The sequence below is a fragment of the Rhinopithecus bieti genome, unplaced genomic scaffold (assembly GCF_001698545.2).
Source record: "Rhinopithecus bieti isolate Rb0 unplaced genomic scaffold, ASM169854v2 scaffold_26603, whole genome shotgun sequence".
NCBI classification, from domain to species: Eukaryota; Metazoa; Chordata; class Mammalia; order Primates; family Cercopithecidae; genus Rhinopithecus; species Rhinopithecus bieti.
Window position 1 is genome coordinate 563,808 of NW_016812252.1, and position 24,033 is coordinate 587,840.

Here is a 24,033-nt window from a genome sequence, read left to right on the forward strand (position 1 = left end):
TTTCTAAAGTTAAACTAATTGTATCATTATGTACCAACTGCTGTAAACTAGAGAGACAGCCTATCCGCACAGGTTAAAAACACATAAAGACTTACCCATACATAGAAACACAAATCAAGCAGATTTTGTTCACAGTATTTATTATAGTAAAGGTTACTGTTGTAAAACATTAGAGACTTTGGTCCATATCTTATTTTCCATTTGTCTTTAAAACATTTTACATTATTTGCATCATACATTGTAATTTTTATGACTATACATAATTGGTTTTTTTCCTGACCCTTGGAATGTTACAGTTTCATGTAACTTTTTAAAAAATAAAAACATTGTAGGCTAAATGTACTGATAAGTACATACTGAACACATTTAATTACCACAGTAATTAAAAAGTCCTGATCTTTACTTCTTAAGATTAAGATTCATTAACTTGCAATCTCTGGGATTTCTCTATTATCCACAATAAGAGTATGAATAATCCCTTCTTTCCGCTTCCCACTACTGACAGCCTTTATGTAACAGTCGTGGTTCCCGAGACTGAAGTGAGTTTCAGTCCCATCATCTACAAACTCACCCTGGATCAACAAAAGAAGAAGGAATTAGTGGTGCACAAACATTTCTCTTTGTCTAGAGCATTAACACCGTCTAAAAGTACTAGTAGTACAATAAAATAGTGTATTAAACAATAAGCTGTGAAAAACAAAGTCTAAAGCTTGTACTTAGATGCTTTTACATTTCTGTTATGAAGTGAAAGTTTCCTTTTTATAGCCCCTACAATCCTTAAGAATCTTAAATTCTTGGGGAGGAATATAAACCTCATGGCTATGTGTCTATAACATATGTTTTCAAAAATAAAAATGATAAATATGACTTTTATTAGTTATTTATAAATGCCTCAAGTGATCTACCTGCCTCAGCCTCCCAAAGTGCTGGGATTACAGGTGTGAGCCACGGCATCCAGCCAGGGATAGAGTGTTCTTAGCCACTCTGAAAATCTGATTCCTCCGGGTATAAGGTGGCTTACAATAAAATATACAGATAACAAAACCAAACACCACTAAATCTATACCTGTTCTGTTCAATACAGTAGCCACTGGCCATATGTGGCTATTGGGCACTTGAAATTGACTAGTCTGAAAATAGATATGCTGTTTAAATATAAAATAGACACTAGATTTGAAACACTTAGTATGAAACAAAAAATATATAAAATAACTTTTTATACTGATTACATGTTAAATAATATTTTTGATATATTGATTTAAATTAAATATAATATTAAAATTAACTTCATCTAAAATTTTTTCCAATGTGGACACTAGGTAAGTTAAAAGTACACATGAAGGTCATATCTGTGCCTCATATGGCACTTTGATTGGGTAGCAGTGGTCTAGAGTAAAAAGATTAGCACAGAGAAGGAAGGAAGGAAGGAAGAAGAGGCTTACAGGATAAGAACTGATTTATGCCAGAAAGCAAAGAAACAGAAAATCAGATTTAAACCCTGGCTATGAGCTTCCTGGCAGCCAAAGTAGATAGAACAAGGCCCCCCAGTTAACAATACCAAGCCAAAGAAGGCACAGGATGCCTCAGGGAGAGAAGCCTTTTCCCAGCTCTGGGAAGGATGTGGCCAGTGGCTCCTTATGGGAGGTGTGCTGAATACCACAAGCATGTCCTTGGGTGCAGTGTGTTCCTGTCCCCATTTTTAATATTGAGCCTTGAAAAAAGACTTCAGAGGAAAGGGCAAGGGTTAGGCAATATAATCTATATAACCAGCTTCTTGGCAATTGGACAAATATATAATTTTGGCACGATGCTTTGAGATAAAAAGGAGAAAACCAGCTGTAACTCACAGGCAACAGGATGAGTTTGTTGTGTGTATGTACAGTACTGGGGAAGGCTGCCCAGATATGGAGCTGCCCAAACTGCCCTGCAAACTAGGTTGTAGTTACAATGAGAAAGCAATTGTGTTATAAAGAGCTATTTTCCAAACACATGTGGTTTCCTGTTAATTACTACAAAACAAAGACACGTGGATGAATACTATTTTCACCTTTTTACAACCACAACAACATTCTTTGTGTGTGTGTGTGACAGGGTCTTGCTCTTGCCACCCAGGCTGGAGTACAGGGGTACAATTGTAGTTCATTGCAGCCTTGAACTCCTGGGCTCCAGCAATCCTCCTGCCTCAGCCTCCTGAGCAGCAGGGACCAGGCACACATCACCATATACAGCTAACTTAAAAAAAAAAAATTTGTGTAGAGATAGTCTTGTCATGTTGCCCAGGGTGGTCATGAGCTCCTGGCCTCAAGTGATCCTCCCATCTCGGCCTCCCAAAGTTACAATTGCTTTTTTTTTTTTTTTTTTTTTTTGAGACAAGGTCTCGCATTCTGTTACCGAGGCTGGAGTGTGTGGTGCAACCTTGGCTCACTGCAGCCTCAACCTCCCTGGGATCAGGTAATTATTCCACCTCAGCCTCCCGAGTAGCTGGGACTACAGGCATGCGCCACCATGCTCTACTAATTTTTGTATTTTTAGTAGAGAGGGGTTTCACCATGTCGCTCAGACTAGTCTCAAACTCCTAGGTTCAAGCAATCTGCCCGCCTCGGCCTCCCAAAGTGCTGGGATTACATGCATGAGTCACCTCGACCAGTACAACCACATTCTTAATACCATAAAACAGCATTCTCTTTACATGTGCACTGGAGAATTTCTCGAGTGTGGGAGGAAATGAGATTCAAAACTGCTGATTCTCTATCTAGAGAATTCCAGGCTAGGAAAAAAAGAACAGGAAGAACCACCAGGTATGGCATTGGGCACACAGTAGGTATGTGATCTATGTTAGTGGTAACTGGAGTTTTTCCAAAGGGGGCCATAAAATACTGAAGCACTCTCCAAGCCTCTCTGCATAAAAGAAGTCTCTATCAGCAGATTTAACCCAGAGAGCAGCTCAAGCACTCAATTTTGAGTGAGCCCAAATTAAATTCTTTAGGACTCAGAAACAGAAAAGCATTCATCTTTGTGACAGTCTTTTGGTGGGACCTTTTTTTTTGTTTTTTTTTTGAGACGGAGGTCCTCGCTCTTGTCGCCCCAGGCTTGGAAGTGGCCATGGCCCGGTTCTCCAGCTCACTGCAAGCTCCCCGCCCTCCGGTTTAACGCCATTTTCACATTTCCCCTGCCCCCTCAGCCCTTCCCGAGTGGCCCCTTTGGAACTACAGGGCCGCCCGCCACCTCGCCCGGGCCTTTAGTTTTTCGTATTTTAGTAGAGACGGGGTTTTTCCCCACCATGTTTTTAGCCCCAAGGATGGTTCCGATCTTCCCTGAACCTCGTGATCCGCCCCGTCCTTTCCGGCCCCCTCCCCCAAAGTGCGGGGAAGCCACCGCGCCCGGCCCATCTTTGTGACTTTTAAATTTCAACATATTGATTAATTATTTTAGAGATGGGGTCTCACTATGTTGCTCAGGCTGGCCTAAAACTCCTAGACTCAGGGGTTCCTCTCACTTCAGCCTCCCAAGTAGGAGGCCACTACAGACCTGTGCTACCACGTGTGGCTTCATCTTTGTAGTTTTTGATTTCTGGCTTTGTCACCTCCTCAGAAACAGCTATCAGACCAAGTAGGTTCTAGGTGGTCTTCTGAATAAATTAATCCCAGACCTCCTTTCCTCCAACTACCAAAAGCACCTTTTCTCACTGTCTTATACCTATACTATACAAATGAGATAAAAGCAACTACAACATGCAAAATGTGACCAGAGAAGAGAGCTTCCCATTATCTCTAGCCCTGATGTTCACATCTGGAGCCAGCATGAAAGTGGGTCAGAGGGACAGCACTCCCTGCTTGGCCCACAGATCCCATAAGACATGGGGATTACCACCCAGTGATTTCAGCTCCTAGTCCCACACTTTGTTTCCCACTCTCTCCCCTGTGCACACTACTACTGTTTCATTCCTGCTTGAAATTCACTCCTACATTCATCCCATCCACAGCCACAGTAATCCAAGCACCTGATAGCAAAAGCCAAACACACTGGAGTCTAAATGGGGATTTCAGTGTGCCTGGCCACAGTGACTGCGGTAGCCTCTTTCTCCCTGCATCGGCACTGCTGGTCTAAAATTCCACTTGTCCTCTGGGCTTTTCCTGTTCGTCTACCTTCGCGTCATCCGATACCGTATCACTCATTTTATAAAAATCTCGCTTTCAGAAAAGAACCCTCTGCTTGAGTGTATGGTATAAAGCATTCCTAAAGTGTGTTCTGTGGACCAGCAGCATTAGCAGCACCTAGGGAAATGTTAGAATTAGCATTTTAACGAGATCCCAGGCAATTTCTGTGCATGCAAGTTTGAGAAGCAGTGATACATAACGCACCACTTCAAATGGATAAACACAAGAGGACACCAGCCTGTGGGGATATAATTCTAACTAGGGGCTCTTTTTAGGTATTTTACTTGCTAGGTATTTTACTGGTATTTTACTTGCTATGCTAGAGCCTGGTCCAGGATAGGAAAGGGAGAGTACGAAGTTGGTGTCAGCTAAGAACATAAGTTGTTTCCAAACTCATGGCACCAGGCACTGTCTGGCAAAGGTTTTCAGAATCTGGAGTCAGGAGTACTTAATCCCTTTTTTGTTTTTATCAAGATGGCCTTGGTTCATTATAAATCTCTATAATTAGGAAATGCAGCAACAATTCAATGGTAACTTAGATACATGGCACTTAAGAGTCATTAAATAGTCAACTTACTGCTGTCTCCAATTTTTTACCATTGCACCATACGTCCATAGTGTCTTTTCTGTAAAAGTAGCATAAAACTTTAAGTTATAATTCTGTGAATTAAAGATAAAGCTAACTTTTCCTATTTATTACTTTAGGAAAGGATTGATATACCAGATCTCTAAAACTCCATTAATATTCCAAAACCCAATACTTTTTCATGGCTTTCATGGCTTGGAAACTCTCCTAAAATTTGAAGAAGCTGTGTTTGTTCTTTGTTCAGAAAACTATAATGAAACAAAACAATCTTTTAAGAGAAACTTATGGTCCTAATACAAATTGATGAAGCCTTATGAAACAAAATAAATCCAAAAGGACCATCCTTAAAGGAGGATGCATACAGGCTGGGCGCGGTGGCTCACGCCTGTAATCCCAGCACTTTGGGAGGCTGAGGCGGGCGGATCACGAGGTCAGGAGATCGAGACCATCCTGGCTAACACAGTGAAACCTCGTCTCTACTAAAAGTACAAAAAATTAGCCGGGCATGGTGGCGGACGCCTGTAGTCCCAGCTACTTGGGAGGCTGAGAGGCAGGAGAATGGCGTGAACCTGGGAGGCGGAGCTTGCAGTGAGCCAAGATCACACCACTGCACTCCAGCCTGGGTGACAGAGCAAGACTCAGTCTCAAACAAACAAAAAAGAAGGATGCATACAGATGAATGTGAGGAGGGACGTTTCCACACAAAATGTCCTTCAGTACTGACCAGATGACTCCCCTGCCTCTCACACTCACCCAACTGGATGATGGCACAAAGGGACCACCGAAAGCAGCTGCCACGGGGTTTATACAGGATAGACAGCACATCCACTTTAGAAATCTAGTCCAGCTTCTTACTAGGTAGTACAATAATGTCTATTCCTTTTCAGAGTGGTTTCACTTTAGAGAAAAATTATTGGATTACAAGTAAAAAATAGGTATAGCTGGTAGACTGCACACTAAGGAACAATATGGAACAAAATGCTGCCCCGACACACTTAAACGCATCAGTTAACTTGCCATAGCTCACCTGAGGGTGGGGGAGTCCCCGGAGCCCCTTGTGAATGTTAGTGTCCTGGGAGTATCAGGAGAGAAGACTGCACTAATCAAGAAGCCGGAAGATGAGCTTTGGGTATTATAGTGAAGAAGAGAAAGAAGTGTGGCCTGTATGTGCACAAGGAGTCCAGGGGTCAAAACCTGCCCGGGGGTCAGGTTTGAGGTACCAGTCCAGGGTCTGACTACCTGGCCATCTGCTCCAGGAGCACAGTCTAAAGGGGGTTCTTTCCCTCCCCACACCTTGAGATGGGAGCCTCACTTAGAGATGGGAGAAAAGCCTGTGAGGTGCGCTAGATGGAAAAAGAGAAAGCCAGAGGGGTCCAGGAGATATGGGCAGGGGTCACCTCAGTGGCAGCCTTAGTAGAAAGTCACTACAGTCACAGCTGCAGGTAAACTCAACTCGTCCCAAGACATGATCAGTGCGCACAGTGCTACGATAAACCACGATGGTGGTGGAAACTGGTATTTTACTTGCTATACTTACTGAACATGTGCATGTACTCAGAGTTTCTACAATAGCATATTAGCATGCCTCTGAAGAACACTACTAATCCAGAAGCCCTGAAAGTAAATGTATTAAATTTGACTACATAAAAGTAAAGAAAAGGCGGGGTGCAGTGGCTCATGCCTATAATCCCAGCACTCTGGGAGGCCGAGGCGGGCGAATCATGAGGTCAGGAGTTCGAGACCAGTCTGGCCAACATGGTGAAACCCTGTCTCTACTAAAAATACAAACAATTAGCTGGGCGTACTGGTGGGCGCTTGTAATCCCAGCTACTTGGGAGGCTGAGGCAGGAGAATTGCTTGAACCTGGGAGGTGGAGGTTGCAGTGAGCCAACATTGCACCACTGTACTCCAGACCAGACTGGGCGACAGAGTGAGACCCTGTCTCAAAAAAAAAAAAAAAAAAAAAAAAAAAAAGTAAAAAGCCACAGCACAACTGAAGAAAAATGCACACACATTAGCCAAGCTATGCAATAAATGACAAACTCGGAAAAATATTTCAAACTCATAGCATGAACAAAGGACCAAACTTACGAATGTGAAGACTGTGAGAAATGAAGGAGAAAAAGACCAAAAACCAAAAGAAAATAGGGCACAGGGCATGAACAGGCATCATGAGAAAGGAAACACAAAAGAAACTTAAACCTAAGATGCTCAACCTCACTTTTGAAAAAGACAAATAAAAACAACCCTGAAATACCATTTCTTCTCCTAGCAGAATGCCAAAAAATCCAAAAGTTTGGTAACATGTTCTGCTGGAGAACCTGGGGGAAAATAGCTAATGGGGGTACAAAATGGTAAAAGTACTATAGAAGGCAAATGGGCAGAAATCTATTAAAATGACAAATACAATTATTCTTTGACCCAGAAGAAGTCCTACTTTCCTACTTCCAGAAATGTGTCATAATATAATCTGTGTCCTGTATTCCAAGAGGCATGCAAACAAAGCTATTCATGCAGCATTGCTTTTAACAGCAAAAGATTAGAAACAGCTCAAGCGTTCATCAGTTGGGAGTGAGCTAAATATTTACTATTGAAATTTACTCTGTAGCTATAAAAAAGCATGAAAAAGTTATTTAGGTTCTGATATAAAAGGATCTTCAGAATGTACTAAGTGAATAAAGCAAGATGCTTTTATGTGATAAGAGATAATATGTGTATTTGCTTGAATCTGAATAAAGAAACACTAGAGTGACACTAAAAATGGTTATCTTGGGGGAACATGGCAGATGGGAACAGGAATGGAAGCAAGACTTTTCACTGTGTCTTTTAATAGCATTTTGATTTTTGAATCCTGAGTATGTAACATATTCAAAACGATACGTTAACAAAATGACATATCTGGCTGATAAAATGTCAAATCTATCATGACTCAGAGGTGGATTCAGTGACTCATGGGAGGTACTGCTGCATGTTCATCTTGGAGCATCTCCTCTTTACCTGTCTGCAGATTCCCTCAGCCACAAGAACAATAGCTAGGGACTTCCCAGGTGAGTCCTGAGCAGGTTATGTTCTGTAAATGCTATCAGAGAAGTGAAACTTTTCAGAACAGAAAGAGAATTTCTGTTCAACATGAAGTTTCATATGTACTTTCCTCCTGCCAGTTTTATTTTCCTCCCATGACATTCAGTGGTGTGGAGACTACCGGAGCTAAGAATGCTAACCAACCCTGTTTTCATTGCCCTTATATGCCTCACATTTTTGGGGTGGTGAAAAAGAATGCACACGATCTTTGAGGTCAGGTCTCAGCATCACTTTTTACTAGCAGTACCCTTTGGCAAGTCACCACCACTCTGAGCTTCCATTTCCTCAGGGGCAAATGAAGATACCACTCTTCCCACAGGTTGTTATAAGGGTTAGGAATAATTTATATAAAGTGCCTAGTATAGTATCCGGCACATAATATGACCTCAGTAAATCATAATATTTTGTTATTCAAAGCTTTTTCGTGGCCTTGCTCTAATTTCTCAATATAAAATTTAGAAAGTCATATAATACTGTCATTTGAAACTTGCCACATAATATATATAAGTGACTTTTACCAGGAGACCCTAGCTAAGCCCATTCTTTGCCCATGAGTAGTAATATTAACCACAAATAATATTTTTTTTCTTTTTTTTTTTTTTTGAGACGGAGTCTCCCTCTGTCGCCCAGGCTGGAGTGCAGTGGCCGGATCTCAGCTCACTGCAAGCTCCGCCTCCCGGGTTCACGCCATTCTCCTGCCTCAGCCTCCTGAGTAGCTGGGACTACAGGCGCCCGCCCCTCGCCCGGCTAGTTTTTTTTTTTTTTTTTGTATTTTTTAGTAGAGACGGTGTTTCACCGTGTTAGCCAGGATGGTCTTGATCTCCTGACCTTGTGATCCACCCGTCTTGGCCTCCCAAAGTGCTGGGATTACAGGCTTGAGCCACCGCACCCGGCCACAAATAATATTTTTAAATTAATTATTATTATTATTTTTGAGACAGAGTCTTGCTTGATCACCTAGGCTGGAGTGCAGTGGCGCGATCTCGGCTCACTGCAACTTCCACCTCCCAGGCTCAAGCAATATTCTCGCCTCAGCCTCCCAAGTGGCTGGGGTTACAGGTGCCCACCACCATGCCCAGCTAATTTTTGTATTTTTAGTAGAGACGGGGTTTCACCATGTTGGTCAGGCTGGTCTCAAACTCCTGACCTCAAGTGATCCACCTGCCTTGGCCTCCCAAAGTGCTAGGATTACAGGTGTGAGCTACCATGCCCAGCCAAATTATTATTAATTTTGAGGCAGAGTTTCACTCTGTCATCCAAGCTGGAATGCAGTGGTGCAATTTAGCTCACTGCAACCTTGAACCCCTGGGCTCAAGTGATCCTCTCACCTCAGCCTCCCAAGTAGCTGGGACTACAGGCATGTGCTACGTGACTCAGCAAATATATAAACATTTTGCAGAGATGAGGTCTCCCTATGTTGCCCAGGCTGGTCTCGAACTCCTGGGCTCAAGTGATCCTCCCACTTCGGCCTCCTAAAGTGCTGGGATTACGGGTGTGAGCCACTGTACCTGGCTGACAAATAATAATTTTAAAGAATTCACAATGTGAGAACCACTGCTAAGTACTTTACATGTACTAAATCAATTAAGCTTCACTCATACCACAACTCTGTGAAGGAGTTACCATTACTATCCCCATTTTTTGGGGGGTTTTTTTTTTGAGATGGAGTCTCGCTCTGTCGCCCAGGCTGGAGTGCAGTGGCGCGATCTCTGCTCACTGCAAGCTCTGCCTCCTGGGTTCACGCCATTCTCCTGTCTCAGCTTCCTGAGTAACTGGGACTATAGGTGCCCGCCACTGTGCCCGGCTAATTTTTTTGTATTTTTAGTAGAGACAGGGTTTCATCATGTTAGCCAGGATGGTCTCGATCTCCTGACCTCGTGATCCGCCCGCCTCGGCCTCCCAAACTGCTAGGATTACAGGCATGAGCCGCCGTATTATCCCCATTTTAGAGATGAGGAAACCAAGGCTCAGAGGTTAAGTAATTTGCCCATCACACAGCTCTGATCCGGGAGCCTGCATTCTTCATAACTAATCTGTAAAATGTAGGCTGTAGTCAGCATAGTCCAAAGTTTGATGGATCTTGGAAGTAGAAGTGCAAGCAATATCAATAACATAGGCAATTTTGCCTTTACCTCAGTAAACGACTCTGGTCCCTTGTCCCTTCCAAACAGCAAAAGGGACAAGTTTGGGCTGAGCTCTGTCTCATTTCCAGGCTCATGAGGGGATTGCAAATGGATAGAGAAGAGTAAAGGCAGACAAGCAGTAAAAGGAGAAAAATAGATTTTTTTAAAGACCGGAGATAATTCACAAGTAGATAAGCAGGCCCCTGGGCATTTAAAAGAGAACTAACTGTATGCTAGGCATAGCTTAGGTAGTCTCTTCCATTTCTCCCAGGAAAAGTTAATATCAATTGTATTACAAGTTGGCAAAGGAGCTGATTAAGCACCTAAAATTAATTAAAGGCCTGGTTTCATCATCTGTTAAAGTCTCATATGTTCAAGTGTGCTGACACTAATCATAATCCTTTTAAAAACGAAAATTTCCATTATTAATGAGATCCAGTGGTTCTAAAACTTTATTGCAGATTGAGTAATTATATTCCTAAACATATCACTACGAGATTTGGAAATATAAGGGATAAGATGAGCTCCCAAACCCTTCTGGAAATAAAAAAATGAGATTCAGATTGGCACAACACTTCTCATTTCAAACAATGGAGAATAAAAGCTATTGGAATAAGGGTTTCAAAAATTCTGAGAGAAAATTAGTTTGAAATTAAAACTCTGTACTGAACAAAACTATCAATTTAGCATTAGGATCAAAGTTATGTTTATTTCTTAGACACCCTTTATCAGGAGATTACCTAAGGATATATTCCAGTAAACAAAGATGAAAGCAGGAGTTGAGGGGTTCAATAACCAGAAGAACAAAAGAGTTCCATGAAAGAAAGCCTAGGGTGGCTATGAAGCAGCAGACTTGGATATTTAGAACAGGAAGCCAACAGACTCCCAATATTGTTGTTAAGAATGAAAAGAAGGGTGGTCACAGCTGCTTACACCTGTAATCCCAGTACTTTTGGAGGCTGAGGCAGGAGGATCACTTGAGCCCAGGAGTTCAAGATCAACCTGGGCAACATGGTGAGATCCTGTCTCTACAAAAATTTGTTTTAAAGTTAGCCTGGCATGGTGATGTGGACCTGTGGTCCCAGCTACTCGGAAGGCTGAGGCTGGAGGATCACCTGAGCCCAGGAAGACAAGGTTGAGCCATGTTCATGCACACCAATGCATTCCAGCCTGGGCGACAAAGTGAGACCCTGTCTCAAAAACATCAAAGAGTGAAAAGAATTCCAAGCAATAGAGAACATGAGTAAAACTGCTAACAGACATAGGAATATGGGTAAAGAAAAGATATATATCTATTTTCCATAAGAAAAGAGAAACCCAAACAGGAAAGCCTAGAAAACAAACAAAACTCTTCAAAAGTCCTAAACTTTGGTAAGTTTTATCTGATGCAGTACTAAGCCTATTGTTATCTAGGAAAATATTGCTTTCTTACTGATAAATCCTAAATTTCCAATTGCCTTTAAGATATATTTATAAAGAGAAATACCAAATAATATCAAAATCTACATCAATATTACTTTTTTTTTTTTTTGAGACAGAGTCTTGCTTTGTCACCCAGACTGGAATGCAGCGGTGCAATCTTGCTCACTGCAACCTCCACCTCCTGGATTCAAGTGATTCCCCTGCCTCAGCCTCCTGAGTAGCTGGATTACAGGCATGTGCCACTATGTCCAGCTAATTTTTGTATTTTTAGTAGAGACGGGGTTTCACCATGTTGACCAGGCTGGTCTCAAACTCCTGACCTCAGGTGATCCTCCCGCCTCGGCCTACCAAAGTGCTGGGATTACAAGCATGAGTCACCGCGCCTGGCAATATTACATTTTTTAAAAACCTAAACCTATAATCCTCAAATCCATCACCATAAAACCTGGCTTAAGATAGCTTACATATAAAATGGTGGATTAAATGAATGCTTCATTTACACAGGACACATTAGAAATACACCTGCTGGACAATATACACACCTGCTAGACAATCCCAAGCAGATGGGAAACAAAAAGACTTTAAAAAATGTTTTTAAACAAGTGAAATACACCTGCACTTACACTCCCTCTCCTTTTCAAACCTCCATAGAAGGTCTGAATAGTTACAGGAATTAAACAGACATTATAAAAAAATAAGTTATGCAGAAACAGCACTAACTTACCCAAAACAATTCTAAAGTTCTCACCATCCATGTGTAATATCCAAGTATTGGTGGTTTTTGATCTGTTCTCCATATACTTCTTGAGACTTTTCCCATTAATTTCCAGAGTATATTCATAAGCAAAACCACTGATAGCATCTATATTTATGGTCGCTTTTGTCTTCGCAGCTCCAACATAGAATGTTTCTCTGCCCACTAATTTGAACATCCAATCTTTCCTTATCTCTTCCTACATAATAAAATAGAAAAATTTGAACCAAACGGAAGAAAAATTAAAATTTAATTTTAGAAATAATGTAAAGTAAACAAAGGCAATGCCATTTAGATATAATTTTATTGCCAGGCGTGGTGGCTCATGCCTGTAATCCCAGCAAGCTTTGGGAGGCTGAGGCAGGCGGATCACGAGGTCAGGTGTTTGAGACCAGCCTGGCCAACACGGTGAAACCCCGTCTCTACTAAAAATACAAAAAATTAGCCGGGCGTAGTGGCGGGTGCCTGTAGTCCCAGCTACTTGGGAGGCTGAGGCAGGAGAATCGCTTAAACCCGGGAGGCGGAGCTTGCAGTGAGCCGAGACCGCACCACTGCACTCCAGCCTGGGCGACAGAGCGAGACGTTGTCTCAAAAAAAAAAAAAAAAAAAGGATATAATTTTATTAATTTATGATGCCAAGGTTTTAGAAAATAAAAGCACTTTAAGTTTAAATATTACATGCTATATTCCATGAATTCTATAACTATTTACACAGCAAAATGATACAGATCAAAAACATGACTATAAGAAAAAAGAAGCCCGAATTCACATATGAAGATGCTACTTTAACAAAATCAAGCTTCTCTATACATCGTATTTTACAAAGTAACATATTTTCTTCCTACCTTTCCATCTACATATACTACTCGTTTGCCTGATGTAGTCCCATGTTCAAATTCAATCTTGTGGACTCCGTCACTTAAAGCAACATCCCAGACAGCTACGAGGTCTGTCATTTTTTCTAGACTGTAAGGAGGGCTAAAGGAATAAAATAAAGCAATTATACAGGGCCAAAATACTAATTAAATAACCAATTAATCTTTCCAAGATGAAAATATTAGATTAAACCCTCTAAAATGTCAAAATATTAAAGTGACAGTACCTAAGAAATTCTACTCACAGTACATGTAACTATTTTCTCCCTCTTATTCACTCTTCCTTTAAGATACAACTACTATATATGGGTACATAGTCCGATTACTTCTAAAAAAAGCCACCTGAATATTAATAGGATTAAGAATGCATCAGTTTATCCTGGTTAGTATTTTAGGTTAGGCTACAGTATAGTGCATGGAAAGGTCAGTAAAAGTCTTTACTCTTCCCCACCAGCTCCCATTTAAAACAATGGTATTTAATTTTATTTCTCCTTTTCAGGTCTAATCACTCTAAAACAAGAACTCTCCAAACCTCCCATACTTAAACTAATACTAGGGATTTGTTTTAACAAAAAGTTTCTAATTTATTATACTGAGACAGAAAAAAGTCATGGAAGAAATGTCCTATTAATAAAGATAAAATAATTTTAAAATGTTATGAAAAATATTCTTGGCATTATTACAGGAAATCTTATTTAAAAAAATAAAGGACTTTGGGCTGGGTGAGGGGCTCATGCCTGTAATCCCACACTTTGGGAAACCAAGGTGGGCAGATTACTTGAGCCCAGGAGTTCCAGACCAGCCTGGGCAACATGGTGAAACCCTGTCTCTACAAAAATATTAGTCACACATGATGGTGAATGCCTGGAGTCCCAGCTACTTGGGATGCCGAGCCCAGGAGGTTGAGGCTGCAGTGAGCCATGATTGCACCACCATGTTCCAGCCCAGGTGAAAGACTGAGACTGTCTCAAAAATAAGAAATAAATAAAGGATTGTGGTTTGTCAGAAATTTCTGGCATATACTTAAACACATATTTTTGATGTTAATATATCCTGTGTGAATGATATAATACATATATAATATCTAATTAATATTTTGATACTGGTGCATCTTTTTAGCTTTGACAGAAGTATCATTTATTACAGTAATAATGATCATAGCTAACAGCTATTAAGTGATTACTATGTGCCAGTTACTGTTCTAAGAGCTTTAAATATGTTAACTCACAGAATCACCATGGGATGGCTACTGTTAGTATCCTTATTTTACAGATGAGGCTCAGAGAGGCTAAGGGTTTACCTAAGGTTACAATGACATTAAGTGGCAGAGGCAGGATTTAAACCTAGGATTCTGGCTCCAAAACCTGTTCTCTTAACTACATCTTCCTCTTTGTTCACCCTAATTCCCTTTGTATGCTCTAAATTGAAGATGGTAAATGGATTTTATATCATTTTGAAGTAGTTGCCAAGAACTCTGTGCTGAGAGAAAAGAGGAGACCTCATATAAAGGCTCTACCGAAACGGATGCCATGTTACTGGAGGCTACCCCCACACCAGGTATTTACTACTCCTGCTCTAAGTCATATAAAAGCAGAACCATGTATTCTGAAATTTTACAGAATGTATTCTTAACAGAGTAGCTTGGATAAATCACTCTTTTGAATGATAACAATCTTGAAAATGTCAAAGGCTAGTTTACTGCAATATAAGACATTTACCTTTCATCATCTTCAAAGATAGGACTGTCATCTCCAGATGCCATGGTTGGCAAAAACAGTCTTTAATCCAATTAGCAGCCAGGAAAGAAAAAAACAGAATTGCAGCAAAGAAATACTGAAAGCAACAATGATGACATCTACAAAGGGTTTTCTAATTTTGCAATCCATTTATTAAATTACATGGAGTTTCAGATGAAACAGCTTTCACATAAAATAGAATTGCAACCTTTAATTTTCAGAGAAAGATGTTACATCATGTAAATCAGTCATATTTCTCCCTGTTATGGATTTATAATTTCTTAAAGGTATACTTTATCAAAACTAAAGAACAAACTCTCATTTATTGCATATCAGAGCTGCAAGAGACCTAAGAGATCCTCTGGGTCCTATGCTTCTTAAACTGAAGCACAAGAAGCCCCAAGGCTATGAGTCAGGGAATACATCAAACTCCAGGATAAACACAATGCATCTTCTGGGAGCATCAATGTTAAAGTGGTAACTAATTTAAAATGTAATCTTTATTTTAGAAGGCTACACTATGGTGGAACATAACTTTTAAAATCTTTGTTTACATAACTTCAAAGAACTGATGAGTCTGCAACAAGCAACAGGGATATGCTGGTCTGCTCTCAAAGAGTGAACTTAATTGATCCCCCTAATTAAGCCCATTTAATTTACTAGTGCCAATGATGAATCGACAAAAGTTATGTGGCTGGCTCATGCAACTGGCAGGATCCAACTCAGAACTAGAGTCCAGTACTATGTAATGAACTAAACAGTAACTGGGCTGCAGTGTTGATTAAGCTGTACTAAAATCAGAAGTGCACACAAATTCACATGCATAGGAAACCCTCACATTTGAAGATTGGGATTAACAGTTTCACTCCTGCCAAAGTATCCTAAATTCAACTATGTTTTGCTTCCAAGATCTACCCTAGTTTAGCCCTTTCCTTAATTAGTGCCTATTTCCTATAGATGCTCAAGAATGCTCTCTCCTGGTTAAAAATGGGAGATTGCTAACCCTCTCTGCCTGGAAACAGCCAGAAGTCACAAATTATTAAAAAGTTTTTTGTTTGTTTTTGAGACAGAGCCTCACTCTGTCCCCTGGACTGGAGTGCAGTGGCATGATCTCGGCTCACTGCAACTTTTGCCTCCTGGGTTCAAGCAATTCTCATGTCTCAGCCTGTTGAGTAGCTGGGACTACAGGTACATGCCACCACATCTGGCTATTTTTTTGTATTTTTAGTAGAGATGGGGTTTTGGCATGTTGGTTAGGCTGGTCTCGAACTCTTGGTCTCAAGAGATCCACCCATCTCAGCCTCCCAAAGTGCTGGGATTACAGGCATGAACCACCACATGCCCAGCCAAAAAGATATTAAAGAAGACATTAGCACTCATAAAAGCAATCCAATGGGCCAGAAAAGCTAAGGATTTTAGAATAAAAACTAGGTAAATATTTGTACCTAAAACAAATCCCTCTTTTAAAATTAGCACCACACAAATTTGTGCATTTTTCTACTCTTAAGGATTATCCCCTATGAAACCAGAGGGTATCCTACAACAATAAAAACAAAAAGAATGCACATCAATATAATAAGCCAGCCAGGCGTGGTGGCATGCACCTGTAGTCCCAGCTACTCAGGAGGCTGAGGCGGGAGGATCACTTGATTCCAGGAGTTTGAGACTGCAGTCAGCCATGACCATGCCACTGCACTCTAGCCTGGCCAACAGAGCAAGACGCTGTTCCAAAAGCAAAACAACAACAACAACAACAAAACAAACAAAAGACATTAATCTTTGGAACATTAAAAGTATATTCAGCTTATAAAAGGCTGCAATACTTCAAATTTTGTACAATTTTAAAAGGCAGAGATTAACTTTAAAAACTGCTTTCTATGCAAGGATTAAAGTGACCACTATCTTATAAACAGCCTTAACCAAAATATGAGAGAGTCATAGAATTTTCAGCACTAGAAAACAAAAAACAATAAAATCACCTGGTCTAGCCTCTCTCCTTCATTATGGGGAAATCAGTAACACACATCCCTCCAAGTGCCATCTCCACTGCCAGGCCTGGGTTCTTATTACCTATCCAACTTTCTAACAAAGCTGTAGAGGGTGCCAATAATGCACATGGAGTAAAGAAAACTTTTCAAATGATCTTACCACAAACAGTAATTCCCATCAACAAATCCCATCTAATGTTTAAGAAAAATGTCCAAAATCAACTCTGCCTCCTGCTTTTGGGCTTCTCTCCTATCTCCTATTCCAGCAGTTTCACTAGTCTTATGACCTCTGTCACTTTATACATTCCATTCCAATCCCACCACTTTAAAATTTAATTGAAATTGCTCTTCTGGCTCAAAAACTGGAGAGCACACATAGAAAACACTCTTAATAGCCACAAATGCAACAGGTTAATAGACTGACATCTGTTTTTTGGCCATTCATATCAGGGAAAAATCATTAAAATCCACTAGTCAACTCATCAAATGCACATAAAAATATGCCCACTAGTGAGTCTTTAGGGAAACATGAAATAAAATAGAGATTTAGGCTAGAGGTCTGAAAGGAAGTATATATGAATAATTATTCTAAAACCGCAACAGGCACTAAAGCACAGAGATCAATGTTTACTTAAACAGACTTTAAGATACTTTGGACCATCAGCTGATTTTTCATTTTGAGAATATCCCCACACAAAAGTAAACTTACTTCCTCCATAACTGGTGATTCTCTGGATGGGAATACCAGCCTGAGCAAATGTAATCCATTAATTCAACAAATAGTTAAATGCCCACCAAATGTTCTGAAAGCACTCCAAAGTCACATACAGATGGTCCCCGGCTTACAATGGTTTGACTCAATGATCTTCTGACTTTAAGATGGTGCAAAAGAGATACGTGTTTGGTAGAAACCATACTTTGAGTACCCATACAACCATTCATTTTCAGTACAGTACAAAAAGTTACATGAGACAGCCAACACTTCATTGTAACATAGGCTTTGTGTTAGATGATTTTGCCCAACTGTGGGCTAAGGTAAGTATACTGAACACACTTAAGGTAGGCAAGACTAAGATATGATGTTTGATAGGTTAGGTGGACTAAATGCATTTTCGACTTACAATATTTTAAACTTGCAATGGGTTTATTGGGATATAACCCCATCACAAGTCAAGAAGCATCTGTACATGTTTTTGTTTTTGTTTTGAGACAGGGTCTTGTTCTGTTGCCCAGGCTGGAGTGCACTCGATGGTGTACTAAATGCTCACTGTGGCCTCAACCTCCCAGGCCCAAAGGATCCTCCCACCTTAGCCTCCCAAGTAGCTGGGACTACAGGTACACACCACCACACCCAGCTCATTTTTGTATTTTTTTGTAGATATAAGGTTTCACCATGTTACCCAGGCTGGTCTTGAATTCGTGGGCTCAAATAATCCACCTGATGTGGCCTCCCAAGATGCTGAGATTACAGTCACCACACCCGGTCATACATGTCTTTTAAAATTTTCTGTGGGTTTGTATGATTTACAGCAGCTATGCTCTATTTGTTTTCTCAAGGGGAGATGTACCTTCACAACAAAAGTTTTCTTATGATAAATGTCCAGCCTTCAGTTTTTTTCAACATTTATTTGAGCCTGCTACCGAGAGATACTGTACTAGACGCTGTTAGAAATTTGAAGAAAATCCTTCTTTTTTTGTTTTTTGAGATAGGGTCTCACTCAAGTCATCCAGGCTGGAGTGCAGTGGTGCAACCTTGATTCACTGCAGCCTCGACCTCCTGGGCTCAAACAATCCCCTCACTTCAGCCTCCTTAGTAGCTGGGACCATAGGCATGTGCCACAACACCCAGCTAATTTTGTAATTTTTTGTAAAGATGAGGTTTCACCATGTTGCCCCGGCTGGTCTCGAACTCCTGAGCTCAAGTGATCCTCCCAATTCAGCCTCCCAAAGTGCTGGGATTACAGGCACGAGCCACCATGCCCAGCCTGAAGAAAATATTTCTGTCCTTAAAGAATTTGAGAGTTCAGAAATAAATCCACATATCTGTGGCCAAGTGATTTTTGACAAGGGTGTCAACTCTAACTGGTGGGGAAAGAACAGTCTCTTCAACAGATGCTATGGGGAAAACTAGATTTTCATACACAAGAGATTTAAGTTGAACCTCACCTGTCTCACACCATATACAAAAGTTATCTCAATGATCTAAATATAAAAGCTAAAACCATAAAACTCTTAGAAGAAAACATAGAGGTAAATCCTCATGACCTTGGATTTGGCAATGGATTCTTAGATAGGACACCAAAAGGATAGCAGCAAAAGAAAAAACAGATAAACTGGACTTCATCAAAAGTTAAAATTGACTGGGAGTGGTGGCTCGCACCTGCAGTCCCAGCAATTTGGGAGGCCAAGGTGGGAGGACCGCTTGAGCCTAGGAGTTCAAGACCAGCCTGGGCAACACAGGGAGACTCCATCTCTACAAAAAAATTTTAAAACTAGCCAGGCATGGTGGTGCATGCCTGTAGTCCCAGTTACTCGGGAGGCTGAGGTGGGAGGATCACTTAAGCCTGAAAGGTCAAGGCTGCAGGTGAGCTGTGATTGCACCACTGTACTCCACTCTTGGCAACAGAATAGACCCTGTCTCAAAAAAACAAAAACAAACTAAAATTTCTGTGCATCAAAGGACATTATCTAGAAAGTGAAAAGACAAGGATGAGAGAAAATATTTGGAAATCATATATCTGACAGATGTTTCATATTCTGAATATATAAAGAACTCTACTGCTTAAAAACACAAAAGACAACCCAATTTAAAAATGGGCAGAAGGGCCGGGCACAGTGGCTCACACCTGTAATCCCAGCAATTTGGGAGGCTGAGGCGGGTGGATCACCTGAGGTCAGGAGTTCAAGACCAGCCTGGCCAACATGGTGAAACCCCATTTCTACTAAAAATACAAAAAATTAGCCAGGCGTGGTGTTGGGCACCTGTAATCCCAGCTAGCTACTCGGGAGGCTGAGGCAGGAGAATCACTTGAACCCGGGAGGCAGAGGTTGCAGTAAGCCAAGATCGTGCCACTGCACTCCAGCCTGGACAACAAGAGCAAAACTCCGTCTCCAGGAGAAAAAAAAAAGGCAAAGGACTTCAACAGACATTATTCTAAAGAAGACATACAAATAGTCAATAAGCATATGAAAAGATGCTAAACAACATTGATCACGAGAGAAATGCAAATCAAAACCACAATGAAATACAACTTCACATCTACTAGGATAGCTATACTAAAAATAAACAGAAAATAATGAGTGTTGGCAAGGATGTGGAAGAACTGGAATCCTTGTACGTTGCTAGTGGGACTGTAAAACGGTGAAGTTGTCATACAAAATGATATGACAGTTCCTCAAAACCTAAACAGAGAATTACTCTATGACCTAGCAATTCTGCTGCTAGGTATACACCCAAAAGTTTTGAAATCAGTCACTCAGACACCTGTATACTATTGTTCATTGTAGCATTTTCCAATAGCCAAAAGATGAAAACAACCCAAGTTGTCCGTCAACGTAAGAATAAATAAAATGTGGTATATACACTTGATTTTAGCCAAAAGGCTGAGAAGTGATAAAATGCATACATATACAAAGGATATTCCTTTTTATTCAGCCAAAATAAGGAGTGATATTCTGACATATGTTATAACATGGATGAACTATGAAAATTTTATGCTAAGTGAAACAGCCAGACAAAAAATGACAAATATGATTCCACTTATATAAAATACTCAGAATAGGGACAGTCATAGAAGCAGAAAGCAGATTAGATGTTCCCTGGGAAAAGGGGAAGGGATAAGGAGAAGTCTCAGTCTCTTTTGTGTTGCTATAAAGGAATACCCGAGGTTGCATAATTTATAAAGAAAAAAGGTTTATTTAGCTCATGATTCTCATGTCTGGAGAAGCTCAAGACTGGGCACCTGCATTTGGTGAGGGCCTCAAGTTGCTTCTACTCATGGCAGAAGGCAAAGGGGAGGTGGCAGTGTAGAGAGCACGTGACCAGAGAGAAAGCAAGGGTGGGGGAGGGGGGGAAGGTACAGGCTCTTTTTATCAAACAGCTATAGTGAGAACTGATAGAGCCACAACCCATTCACTTCCAAAGGAGGGCATTATTCATGTATTCATGAGGGATCCGCCCCCAAACACCTCCCATTAGGCCCCACTTCCCAATACTGCCACACTGGGGGTCAAATTTCAACATGAGATTTGGTAAGGACAAATATCCAAACCATAGCAGGGAGTTATTGCTTAACGGTTACTGTGTTTCTGTTTAAGGTATTGAAAAGTTTGGCAAACAGTGACAATGATCGCACAACACTGTGAATGTACTTAATGCCCCTGAATTGTACACTAAAAAATTGTTAAAATGGCAAATCTACGTTATATATATTTTACCACTTCAAAAAGTTAATCATATAAAAAAGAATAGTATACTTTAAATGAGTGAATTACATGGTATGTGAGTTATAGTTCAGTAAAGTTGTTAATAAAAAAAAAAAAGAAAGAAAGAAAAGCAGGTGTCCTAGCTGTATTGTCTCTTGGGATGCAATTGCACCTGTCACCAAAAGATAACATCTGTCTTTGTCCCCAGTTTCCACTTCACTCAGAAATATCTGTCACATAGATCTCCGAGTTACAAATTCAATTTAATAAACACATGTCATATTCTAACTTCATCCGGCATACCAACAGTTATTGGGTACTTATGTACCAGGCTCTGGGCAGGACACTAACCTCAGAGTGGGGGAGTCTGGAGAGACCAAGAGATGATTATAGCACAACAATGGGAGTGTCCTTATAAAGGGAAGCAGCATAGGACAGAATGGAAAGAGTCCTAGCTCTGCCAAAGAAGGGTTTGGTTTAAAACTCTGGAGAAAAGTGGCCAGGCGTGATGGCTCACACCTGTAATCTCAGCACTTTGGGAGGTCAGATCACTTGAGGTCAATAGTTCAAGATCAGCCTGGACAAAATGGTGAAATCCTGTCTCTGCAAAAATAGAAAAATTTGCCGGGCATGGTGGCACACATCTGTAAATCCCAGCTACGTCAGAGGCTGAGGCACAAGAATCTCTTGAACTCGGGACGTGGAGGTTGCAGTGAGCTGAGATCGTGCCACTGCACTCCAGCCTGGGCAACAGAGGGAGACTGTCTGAAAAATAAAAAAATAAAACTTGGGAGCAAGAAATTAATCCACTGTTGTTTTTAAACTCTTATGCATGTACTTAATTTTCAAAATTCTATGACCAAACTGGAAAATGATAAATACAAAAAAATCCATCTATTTTTGCAAATATGTTATTAAAATGTAAATTAAAAGACGAAAACCACATTCCACTTATTTTCACTGATGGAGATGATGCCAAGCACTTGAAACGTCAAAGAAAGCTTTTTCAGTATCTCATACTTACCCATCCATCTTTTAAAACCCCTTCCCTAGCAACCCAACACCTAAGTTTCAGAGCATGACTTAAACACCGACATGTTCATCTAATCCTACCTGAATTTTGCTTTAACTTAGGTTTTATCCTTATTGGGGACTGAAATGATTTGTTCAAGATAAACCGAAGTCAGTTTAAAAATTACTCAGATGATAGTAGTTACTAGGATGCTCATAGTTCCCTTTTCAACAAAAGCCCCAGGTACAACCAGCCAATAATGCAAGTCACACTTAAGTGTTGACATCTTCATACCCGGCCCGGCCCCGTATGAAGTGAGGGGGGTCTCCAGTAAAGTCAGTCAGGAAGCTCCTCGAGCCAAGTATTCCCAAATGCTACTTACTGGAGGTACAAAAATGAGAATAACTTTTCTGAAGTTATTCATTTCACAATCTATACCAGAAGCCTTGTGGTATAGATTGTAGATTCTATCTTGTTTTAGAACGAATCTTGTGGGATTCATTCTACACAAATGATCATGCTCAAAATCCCAGATGCAACGGTGCTCAGTTAATTACGTTTTGCAATAACTAAAAACTGAAAACCACTTGGGCGCTCACAATCAGGGAGAAACTACATTTAGTAAATCACATTCCAGTCAAAGCCATGCCAGGAGTCAGGGATAGATGAGGCAGTCAACCTGGCACACAGGAATGTACAGTCCAGTGTGGCCAATAAAAAGGATGCAGAAAAACATTTAAAGATACGGGTAAATGCATGCGATGTATTGTTAAGACAAAGAGGCCGAAGGTTGAGGCTGCAGCAGTGAACCGAGATCGCGCCACTGCATCATTCCAGCCTGGGCGACAGAGCGAGACCCCGTCTCAAAGGAGAGAGAGAGAGAGAGCGCGAGAGCGAGCGAGCGAGCGTGTTTCAGCACTTTATGATGCAGGTTCTGCAAAAATAAGCCCCGCTCATATTACAGGGAAAAACCATCTGGAAGAAAATACATCTTCATGTTAACCCAGCTTGTCTCTGGGGAACAGGGGCACGGCTGCTTTGCTTGCTTCCTTGCTGCTTTCTGTTCTTTTTTTCGACCGTGACAAATATTATATTTAGAGTTCGCGAACAGGCCGGAGAGTTCGCCGGTGCGGCAGGTCGCGGGGCAGGGCCTGGCCAGGCAGGGACGGCCAGGCAGGGACTCCCCCGCACCGCCCCGGTCTGGCCCCGCGCCCCGCCGCACCTCCACCTTTACCCGCGGTGAGCGGGAGCCGGGTCCCGCCCCGAGGCCTGGGATCACCGTCGGGCCGGCTGGAAGCGTCCGGAACTCACCCAGCGCCTCACCCGCCTGGGTCTCACCGACCGCGCAGACACCTCCCGCCGCCGCCGCCGCCGCCCAGAGATGGCCGCCGCCGGCGCAGCAGGGCCGAGGGCGTGGGGATGCCGGGGGCTGCGCGCAGGGGCTTCCAGGGTGCGGAGCTGACTGGCCTGAGGCGTCCAGGCGGGAGCAGGCGCGACCCCGACCCCACCCGGGCTGCTGCCTCACCTGTGCGCTGTGGGCCGTGGGAGGCTCTGGGGTAGGTTTCACCAAACAACCGGTTGGTTCCGACTCAGCTACGTAGGCCGAGTGGCCTTGCTTCCCTCGCAGAGAAACAGGCGCAGCCAGCGCGGAGATTGAAAGCTCTGCAGGCGCGAGTACCAAACGCGCCGACTGCTTGTCGCGCCTCAGGTCCCCTGGGGCGCCCAGCGCAGGAGGCCACCCCTCCCGCCGCCACGGACCCAACCCCGGTCCTCTGCCTTAGCCGAAGGCCGCACCCTCCGCACACAGGCCTTCCTCAGCCCCAACCCAGGACATCACCAGGTCCCGCAGTGCGTCCCGTCTTCCCGCCAGCAAG

At 41.8% G+C, this 24,033-nt stretch overlaps 1 protein-coding gene across 2 annotated transcripts; it reads right to left on the reverse strand.

Moving 5' to 3' along the window:
* Positions 1–128: 128 nt before the first annotated feature.
* On the reverse strand, positions 129–24,033 carry FAIM (Fas apoptotic inhibitory molecule). 2 transcript variants are annotated; one of them, XM_017895849.1, is made up of 6 exons: positions 23,685–24,033; positions 14,717–14,776; positions 12,969–13,101; positions 12,090–12,322; positions 4,735–4,783; positions 129–572 (listed from the first exon to the last, which is right to left on the reverse strand). In XM_017895849.1, exons 2-6 carry the CDS (start codon positions 14,758–14,760, stop codon positions 423–425), a joined length of 609 nt encoding a protein of 202 aa, XP_017751338.1. In that variant the 5' UTR covers positions 14,761–14,776; positions 23,685–24,033; the 3' UTR covers positions 129–422. The 2 variants fall into 2 exon arrangements, with proteins under 2 accessions (XP_017751338.1, XP_017751339.1); XM_017895850.1 differs by lacking the exons at positions 14,717–14,776; positions 23,685–24,033 and adding an exon at positions 21,499–21,656.

Coding starts and splice junctions, on each gene's coding strand:
- FAIM (XM_017895850.1), bottom strand. CDS start 21,578: ATGCTGCTTCCCTTTATAAGGACACTCCCATTGTTGTGCTATAATCAT. Junction 12,323..12,968: donor TAGTATATGTAGATGGAAAG/GTAGGAAGAAAA, acceptor TTTATTATGTAG/GAAGAGATAAGGAAAGATTG. Junction 573..4,734: donor GTAAAAAATTGGAGACAGCA/GTAAGTTGACTA, acceptor TTGTTGATCCAG/GGTGAGTTTGTAGATGATGG.